Raw genomic sequence first — 10,561 nt, forward strand, 5'->3', positions numbered from 1 at the left:
AAAGGGCGAATCGTTTTGGATACTTGTGATGGAATCACAATATGATTGTATAGTCATTATATTCTAGGCTATTTTGGTCAGAGGGAATTGTTTTGGTAATTTTTTATGGCATCATGTATATATATTATATATGATAATACTCTTTTATTGACTGTTTGCCTCGATACTTAATTATCGACCAGGGAATGATAATAAGTAGAGCTGATGCACTATATGTGATGACAATAGATAAGTTTTGTTGTCTACTGCACTATGGTTTAGATAGTGAGTATTACAAACTAACACTTCATTTTACAAACTGTAATTCATTTCTCCACACAATAAATGAAAAACTAGTAATTTGTTATGGCATCATGTATATATATTATATATGATAGTACTCTTTTATTGAGTGTTTGCCTCGATACTTAATTATCGACCAGAGAATCATAATAAGTAGGGCTGATGCACTATATGTGCTAACAATAGATAAGTTCTGTTGTCTGCTGCACTATGGTCTAGATAGTGAGTATTACAAACTAACACTTCATTCTACAATCTGTAATTCATTTTGTCACACAATTAATGAAAAACTGGTAATTTGTTATGGCATCATGTATATATATTATATATGATAACACTATTTCATTGAGTGTTTGCCTCGATACTTAATTATCGACCTAGGAATCATAATAAGTAGAGATAATGCATTATATGTGCTGACAATAGATAAGTTTTGTTGTTTGCTGCACTATGGTCTAGATAGTGAGTATTACAAACTAACACTTCATTCTACAAAATGTAATTCATTTTGTCACACAATTAATGAAAAACCAGACAATGCTCAAGTACTGCAATTGAATATTCTAAATCAGGGAACAAGTTCCTCCATTTATAGGCTCATGAAATAAAAAGATGGATCTAACTTTGTTTCTTGTTACTCTTAATCAATTCAATGCATTTAAACAAGACAATCAAAATCAGTACAGAAAATATGAGTCTTCACTAGTGGCGCATGTAGGTGAATGGTGAGATCTCAAATTTTATCTGATGTGTACTTCAAACAATTAATCATTAAATCTATAGCACAAATACAATTTGAACTATGAAAGCATCACTCGTAAAATAAAACTGGAAAGACTAAACTATTTAATAACTTAAACAAAGGGAAAACTTGCCTTGATGGCTTTGGTGGGCCCTTGTTGATCTACTAGGTAAGCTAAAGACTTACAGCGCTAAGAAGTAAAATAACACATTGATCTTAACAATTGTTGTTATGTTTCATCATCCCGGTTCTTTTAAATAACGCGCGCGCGATAGGGAATGTGTTCTGCTAGGTTTTCGACCAGCTGCCGCCGCCATGGCTGCTCCAGGGGGTGCGGAGCCCTCTCCCACCCCTCCGATTTCGCCTGCAGAAGCCTTCAAGAAGATCCTTACGCAGAGAGGGAAAAAACGAATGCAGCCTGAAGCTCCGAAGTTTATCAAAAAATTAGAAGAAATCCCAGAAATTGCTCTGCCAGAAGACCAGACAATCAAAATCGCCCTTGCCCTGGCTGACAGAGGTTTAGTAGGGCAGTTTATGGGACGATGGCCAACAACCAAATCGACTGATGAATGGGTGCAAAGAAACTGGAGACCCCTGCTCCCAAACAATGTAATCAGCTACCCGATTGGAAGGGGCTACTTCATCTTTGAATTCACTACCAAGGAAGACCGAGATTTGGTGTTCAGAAATGGCCCATATTTCATGGGAAACCAAGGTCTCTTTCTGAATAAATGGACACCCGACTTTGACCCCTCAGTCGATGTCCCAAAGGAGGTCCCTGTTTGGGTTCGGCTCCCCAATCTTCCAATACACTGTTGGAGCTACCAAGCACTGCAAAAGATAGGAAATGGACTGGGAAGATTCATCGACAAAGCTGATAACAAGGGCCAATACACCTGCGCCAGAATATGCGTGGAAGTGGATCTCGAAGCTGGGCTACCGGAAGCTATCAAGTTGACAGTGGGAGATTGGCATCACTACCAGAAGCTAGACTACGAGCAACTCCCATTTAAATGCAGGATCTACCATGAACATGGCCATTTTCAACGAAACTGCCCTAAAGCACCATCAGGGGATAAAGAGGAAGAAGAAGGATGGAAGGAAATAAAAAAAGGAAAGGTAGTCTCAAAGCCAAACGAGAAGAAGCAGACAAAATCAAAGGGAAATCCCCAGCCCAACGACAAAACCAAACCAGTCTCAAATGAAGGCCCATCCACAGCTGAAAAGGGGGAGGCCTCAGAGAAACATGAAGAAACTGAAGGTCAGCCGAAGGAAAGGAAAGAATCCGAAGAAGAATCAAATCACCAACTAACCAAGGCAGATCAAGGGGGAAAAGCAGGCGATGACGAACACATTAGTCTTGCCTCCGAATCAGGAGAAGAATCAGAAGAAAGAGAATCTGAATCAGACAGTTCTCAAATCTCTCCTATCAAAACATCCAGGGGCCGAAAATCCAAGAAGAAACAAAGAGAGGAGAAAACCTACATGGATGTTCTCCAAGGTTCCCAGAAAACCCTCAAGGGAATGATGAATACCAGATCCGGGCGCAAGAATAACAAGGCTCCAAAAGGAGCCACTCCCCCCCTCTCCAGTAAATAATGAAATACGTCTCCTGGAATTGCAGAGGATTAGGTAGCAGGCTGAAAGAAGAGGCCCTGAAAGACATTGTAAGGTTGCATATGCCTGAAATCCTTCTCATCCAGGATACAAAGATGGAGGACTCTCTTCTCCTCCAATCCAGCAAAACATTCTGGCGCAAAGGCCCTGGAAGAGCTGTCAGTGCTAGAGGTGCCTCTGGTGGGATCGCCTCCTTCTGGGACAGCTCCAAATACGACTTGATTCAAGAAGAAAGTGGCCAGCACTGGATTTTCACTCAACTCCTTCACAAAGATTCTGGTCAACAAGTAAGTTTATTTAACCTTTATGCTCCAGTCTTGCCATCGGAGAAAAAAATTTGCTGGGACTCGCTCCAGTCCTTTCTTGTTTTGCACAATCCAGGAAATATCATTATTGCAGGGGATCTGAACGTTACTTTAGCTGCTGAAGAGAAAAAAGGTGGTTCACTTGTAAGGGACCCTGCCAGAGAATGGGTAGAAGACATCATGAACGATTGGGATTTGGAGGACATCAAACCTTCAGCCGGGAAATATACTTGGTCTAATAAAAGACTAGGTCCCAGCCATATAGCAGCTCGCTTGGACAGATTCCTTGTCCAAACCTCCTTCCTCACTAGTGGCCTAATGACCTCATCCAAAATTCTGCCCAACTGCACCTCTGACCACAAACCCATAAGTCTGGAACTCTCCGTGGATAGATTTCTTGGACCCATTCCATTTAGATTTAGCCCTTTATGGATTCAGCAAGAGGGGTTCAATGAGGTGGTTGCTGAAGTCTGGAACCGGAAAATTCAGGGTTCCCCTTTCTTCGTGTGGGAAGAAAAATTGCGGGCTCTTAAGAGAAAGCTCAAGGAATGGGCAAAAGCTTTGAAAACTCCTGCTGCCAATCGAAAAGAGTCTATAGAAAATCTTGCTGCCCTCCAATCCTCAATGGAGAATTCAGATATTACCCAAAGTCTGCTCCAAAAAGAAGTTGAGTTACAAAAAGCCTTTCATAAAGCCAGTAGGGACGAAGAGGAGTATTGGAGACAGAAATCTAGAAACTTATGGTTACAAGCCGGCGACAAAAATACTAGTTTCTTCCACAAACATGCCGAAGCCCGAAAGCAATACAAAAATGTTTCAGAAATCCGATTCCAAGATACAGTGGTTAATGATTTTGAGGGCATAAAGAGAGCAGCATTCTCCTTTTTTAAAGATCTCTATTCAGCTCCTGATTACCAGCCTATAGATCCCCAAGCATATCCGTACAATCTGATCCCCTTCTGTGTGCAAGACCCCGTCAATAATATGCTGACTGCCCCGATCAACATGGATGAGCTCAAGAAAGCTTTGGATTGCATGGACCCGGATAAAGCGCCAGGGCCTAATGGGTTCACTGCCAGGTTCTTTCAGTCTTGCTGGTCAATTATCAACAAAGACCTTCTGAGAATGGTAAGGAAATCCCAATTTTGTACTAAGATAGGACGCAGCACCAATTCAGCCTTCCTAGCTTTGCTTCCGAAAGAAAAAGGAGCTTCTGAGTTCAGTAGATTCCGCCCCATTTCGTTGTGTAATACTAGCTATAAACTTATTACCAAAATAATATCCATGCGCCTCAAGAATATATTGCCGGACATCATACCGGAGAACCAAGGAGGCTTCATCAAAGGGAGAAAGATACTGGATAATATTGTACTGGTTCAAGAGGCAGTACATTCAAGTGTCCAGAGAAAAGAGAAAGGAATGGTAATAAAACTAGATCTGGCTAATGCCTTTGACAGGGTGAGGCATGACTTCATGTTTGCAGTTATGACAAAAATGGGCTTTTCAACAAAATTCACAAATTGGGTGAAAGCCTGCATCGCCTCTCCTTGGATTGCTCCGCTGGTAAATGGAAGATCAACTGAATTTTTTACAGCTTCAAGGGGATTAAGGCAAGGCTGTCCGCTGTCCCCGCTTCTCTATGCCATTCAAGCCTCAGTGTTGAGTTTCCAGCTCGACTACTGTCAGCAAACCCAAATTCTGCCAGGTCTCAGAATGGTGCAAAATGTCAAAGAAATAAACCATGCTCAATTTGCCGACGATACTCTGCTACTAGGTGGAGCGAGTATTATTTCGGCCAATTCTTTCAAAAAGGAACTGGACATCTATAAGGAAGCATCCGGCAGCAAGATTAACTACTCAAAAAGTACAATCTATGGCTGGAATTGCTCAGCTAAAAACCTTGCTGATATAGCTAGGCTTCTTGAAATGAAAATCTGTCAAGACTGGGATTCTTTCAAATATCTTGGGATCCCAATTTTCAGATCCATCCCCAAAGTTTCCCATTGGATGCCCCTTTTGGACAAGCTCAAACTCAGAATTAATGCCTGGGGAGCCTCCTGGCTGAACACTGCTGGGAAAATTATCCTTATAAAATCTGTCTTAACAAGCATGCCTCTGTTTCAGCATTCCATTCTCCTCGCCCCCAAAACCTTTCTCAGTAAAATGGATGGTATGCTGAGAAGATTTCTGTGGGAAGGGGGAAAAAACAACGAAAGAAGGCTTCATTTAGTAAATTGGGAAACCATTAAGAAACCTTTCATAGAAGGAGGTCTGCAAATTAGAGACTCGGCTGCCCAAAATCTCGCTCTTGGCTCAAAAATATTGTGGAATATTGTGGCAGGAAAAATAAGCTGGAGCAAGAAAGTGCTGTGGAAGAAATACTTTCAAGGTCAACGATTGAGATGTCTTGATCTTCCTCCAAAAAATTCCAAAGACTCCCCAATATCCAAACTTTGTATCGCTGCTCTGGACAACTTCAGCCTCAACCTCTATTGGATCCCAGGTAATGGGAAAAAAATAAGAATCTGGAATGATCAGATTCTTGGAGACCAGCCTCTTCATCATATAAAAGGCCTGGCAAATATTAAGCTATGGTTGCATTCCAACAACAAGGAAACTCTATGGGACATAACCAACTGGACGGAGGATGCTGAAAGAAGATGGGACAGCTGGAATCTCGGGGAGGTACCACACCATTTGCAATCTAAAGCTTCTTTACTGTTAGACAATCTGCAAGGGAAATCACCATTATCAGCAACAGCCAAGGATAAAAGAGGGTGGGGCTCCCATACTGGCTCCTACTCGGTAGCTGAAGGATACAAAAGTTTAATTGCTGTCCCGAATGTCCCTCCAGACCCAACGCAATGGAAATTCATATGGAACTTTCCTTCTCTCCCTAAAATAGACTTTTTCTGCTGGACACTTGCCCATAATAGTATTCTCACAGGAGACAATCTGAGAAAACGGGGAATGGAAGGGCCCTCCAGATGTCCATTATGTATATCAGAGGAAGAAACAGCTGATCACCTGTTGCTGTTGTGCCCCTTTGCCAAGGCAGTCTGGAAAGGGGTCCTGAGTTCAAGGGCGGACAAGATTGAGCTACCAAGAAGTGTGCCATCCCTGTTCTACGAGTGGGCCAAGCTTCCTCCAATCTGCACCAACAATAAAAACCTCCTTAGGACTGCTTGGATGTGGACCCCTAAATACATATGTTGGAAATTATGGCTGGAAAGGAACAACAGAATCTTCAGAGGAGAAATCTGCACTGTAAACAATATTATATCCAAAATTAAAGCTTTATTGGGAGAGACTTTGGAAGCTAAGCCAACCCTAAGGAATGAAGTAAAGCTGGACAATGAGGAGGAGCTGTGGCTAAAAGAAATCGTTCCAAATAATCAACCCATCCCTACTATTCCAACCACTTGCCATGCTAAGTGGGAAATCCGTATGGAAGAACAGGAATTTCTAAAGTGGAGATCGGCACTAGATGACCATTGTCTTTTCTTCAACGGGGCCTCTAAAGGCAATCCAGGAGCTGCGGGTGGAGGTGGAGTGCTGCTGAAACCCGATGGGTCTACTTTACTCAAGTACCATTGGGGTCTGGGAATCGAATCAAATAATAGAGCGGAGGCTCTAGCTTTGTGGCAGGGGCTGACTCTGGCTCTAAAACGGAACATTCAAACATTGACGGTCTTCGGAGACTCTCGGCTCATCATTCAAGCAATGAATTCTCCTTCGAATCAGTGGCAGATTCATTTAGGCCGAATTCTAAAGAAAATAAGACCCATGTTGGCTAAGTTTCAGAAAATCTCCTTCTACCACATTATGAGGCAGCTTAATTCTCAAGCTGATTTTGAAGCCAACCTTGGAGCTGCCAGAAGCCAAAGAACCCTATCAGTCAATTTGGAAGATTCTCTCTGCATCATCCCATAATCGGATTAACCAGTAATTCTGTTTTAACACAGAAAACCCAGAAATTTGCTTGCTGGAAATGGTGTTTCAGCAACACAGTTATTTTATCAGTTGCTGAAACTGGTGTTTCAGCAACGCCGCTCGTGGTGTTTCAGCAACGCAAAATTTTGACGTCAGGCTCTGTACATTCAATCGGACAGCTGCCCATTTCGCACGGCTCTTTCTGCTCCAGGGGAAATTGCTTTGACAAAATACTCAAGCTGATTTTGAAGCCAACCTTGGAGCTGCCAGAAGCCAAAGAACCCTATCAGTCAATTTGGAAGATTCTCTCTGCATCATCCCATAATCGGATTAACCAGTAATTATGTTTTAACACAGAAACCCAGAAATTTGCTTGCTGGAAATGGTGTTTCAGCAACACAGTTATTTTATCAGTTGCTGAAACTGGTGTTTCAGCAACGCCGATCGTGGTGTTTCAGCAATGCAAAATTTTGACGTCAGGCTCTGTACATCCAATCGGACAGCTGCCCATTTCGCACGGCTCTTTCTGCTCCAGGGGAAATTGCTTTGACAAAAATCAAGGCGTTGGAAGGTTAGAATGAAGACTAGAGATGGAAAACGATTTTCATACTCCCAAGTGGAAATAGCTCATATCCGATTCGCTCCTCTGGCAACAGAGTTAGAGGAAGGCTCAGAAAGGCATACTCAGGTTGTCAGAATCAGCTAGTAACATCAAGGTAAAGAACCATCCGGCAGAGATACAGCGTTGCTTCTCCAAAAGACGACCCTGAATCAAAGATTGATCATGGAATCGTGGACTTCATGAACTCAGAGAGAAATGAAATTGAGAAACTCAATCCAATGTAAATGCAAGCGGCAGCTGTTTTGCCGCCTTTTAAATAAAAATCTAACCGTTAAAGTCAAAAAAAAAACAATTGTTGTTCATATTATTAATGAAAAAAAGGATTACAATATCAACATTACAAATCTCCATTTATAGGCTCATGAAATAACAAGATGGATCTAACTTCGTTCCCTGTTACTTTTAATCAATTCAATGCATTTAAATAAGACAATCAAAATTAATACAGGAAATATGAGTCTTCACTAGTGGCGCATGTAGGTGAATGGTGAGATCTCAAATTTTATCTGACATGTACTTCAAACAATTAATCATTAAATCTATAGCACAAATACAATTTGAACTACGAAAGCATCACTCGTAAAATAAAACTGGAAAGACTAAACTATTCAATAACTTAAACAAAGGGAAAACTTGCCTTGATGGCTTCGGTGGGCCCTTGCCGATCTACTAGGTAAGCTAAAGACTTACAACGCTAAGAAGTAAAATAACACATTGATCTTAACAATTGCTATCATATTATTAATGAAAAATAAGGATTACAATATCAACATTACAAATCTCCATTTATTGGCTCATGAAATAACAAGATGGATCTAACTTCATTTCCTGTTACTCTTAATCAATTCAATGCATTTAAACAAGACAATCAAAATTAGTACAGGAAATATATGTCTTCACTAGTGGCGCATGTAGGTGAATGGTGAGATCTCAAATTTTATCTGACGTGTAATTCAAACAATTAATCATTAAATCTATAGCACAAATACAATTTGAACTACGAAAGCATCACTCGTAAAATAAAAGTGGAAAGACTAAACTATTTAATAACTTAAACAAAGGGAAAACTTGCCTTGATGGCTTCAGTGGGCCCTTACCAATCTACTAGGTAAGCTAAAGACTTACAGCATTAAGAAGTAAAATAACACATTGATCTTAGCAATTGTTGTTCATATTGTTAATGAAAAAAAGGATTACAATATCAGCATTACAAATCTCAGAGTGCTTTGTTTCCAACCTAATCTCCCTTCTTGGATCTCTCTGAAGACTAAGAGATTAACTATTAACCATTCAAGAAAGATTTTGATTAACCTAATTGTTCGACATACCTCTCTTTTATAAAGAAGAGGGTCGTTACCATCATCTGTGTAATGAAATTGAAATTACATTTGTAACTTTTTCCTCATGACACGAAGTGCATGAGGAGGAAGTGGATCTTGGGTAACCAAGTAAATGAGATGTCTTCAACAACTTCATTGGTTCCATAGTGGATTGTTTGCTAAAGCACTAAGTCTGAAGATGAAGTATGGTACTAGAATCAGATAGTAGACAATGGAATACAGGTACCAGCGTCGAACAAAGAATATGATTACTGGAGTTAAAACGATATAACAATTGGAGCAATTGGTACCAAAATCAAACCGTGGAGCAATTTGGTTACTAGAATCGAACAATGGAATGGTTGTGATGAGCGCATTAGCCAAAAGCTCGGGTGACGGATCAAGTGTTGGATGATTGCACGCGTGGTGAGAAAGATCGTTGAGAACACAACTATTGCTCGAGTACTAGATAGGTGCGTAGGTGGTTGACGAGTGCAAGATTGTCGAATGAGTATTGGACGAAATATCGGATCGTTGAGCTTCCCGAGTACTAGAATGCTGAACTAGCTGAGTAACAAAATACTGAATTGATAGAGTGTCGAAATGTTAAACGAATCTGGAAGAGTAGAAAATCCAGAGATCTATGAGAACCAATCAGAGAAATTAGAGTAAAAGATCAAATAATGATATTTTTACTATAAGAAAACATAGAAATTGCATTTTGAATAAGTTATTGTAGCATATGTCGCTAATCAATGCCAACGGCATGTCCGTGTTTATTTCAAAATGATTTTATGTATCTAACATCATCTACAATATAATCCGAAAGATAACCCATCGATCATAACAAACCATAGCAACTAGATTCTTTTAATGTCTTAAAAAAAACCAATGGATGCAACTTTGCGAGAGAAAAATGGCATTGCCACAGTAATATAAATCATAGCAGAGATCTTCATTCATATATATATATAATGAGTATGTACTATAGAGATTTATTTATCTCAATGATAACTTGAGATTCTTCCAGTTATGACAAAAGAGTAAAATATTTAAAATAGAGCATGGACTATAGAAAATAATATAAATCATATATATATATATAACGAGTATGTACTACAGAGATTTATTTATCTCAATGAAAACTTGAGATTCTTCCAGTTATGACAAAAGAGTAAAATATTTAAAATAGAACATGGACTATAGAAATTTATCTAAATGATAACTTGAGATTCTTATCCCACGCTGCATACGATTTCAGTGTATGTAAATGAAAAGTTAATAGATCAATTTAATCTTAATTTTGACAGATTTGATTACCTATTCTTCCCCACTCTATGCTATTCTTCCCCACTCTATGCCTTACGGCGTTTCCTTTGCAACATAAAGTGCAAATGCTAGTTTACTGTTATTTGTGATATGAATTGATATAAAATGGCCAATGCTACTTTTTTCTTTTTGCAATGATTTTTTTTAGTAGGCTAATTAATCCTTACAAATTTTTTTAATAGAGTTCACATCAAACTTAGTTTTGTATTAAATTTAAATAAAATAAACGTATTCTTCACTAACAAAATAATTAACAATCAATTTCAATAGCACAATCACATTAAAAAAAAAATATTCTTTCAACTCAAAAAAGAACAAGTTTAAATATTTTATCTTTCACACTTTTCTAAATAGTTATATAATTGTAGATAATATGAAATTCGGTTAAATTCCAATTTTTTTTTTTAATTTT

The 10,561-nt window shown here is 39.3% G+C and overlaps 1 protein-coding gene across 1 annotated transcript; it reads left to right on the forward strand.

Moving 5' to 3' along the window:
* Positions 1 to 2,736: 2,736 nt before the first annotated feature.
* Positions 2,737 to 6,879, forward strand: LOC149148554 (uncharacterized). Its single transcript, XM_089442210.1, has 4 exons — positions 2,737 to 2,812; positions 2,957 to 4,025; positions 4,404 to 4,729; positions 5,450 to 6,879. The coding sequence occupies exons 1-4, from the start codon at positions 2,737 to 2,739 to the stop codon at positions 6,877 to 6,879; spliced, it is 2,901 nt and encodes a 966-aa protein (XP_089298336.1).
* The last annotated feature ends 3,682 nt before the right edge of the window (positions 6,880 to 10,561 follow it).

The sequence above is a fragment of the Pinus tabuliformis genome, chromosome 9 (genome assembly GCF_031772625.1).
Source record: "Pinus tabuliformis cultivar Carrire ecotype Pingquan chromosome 9, CPIR1, whole genome shotgun sequence".
Taxonomy (NCBI): domain Eukaryota; kingdom Viridiplantae; phylum Streptophyta; class Pinopsida; order Pinales; family Pinaceae; genus Pinus; species Pinus tabuliformis.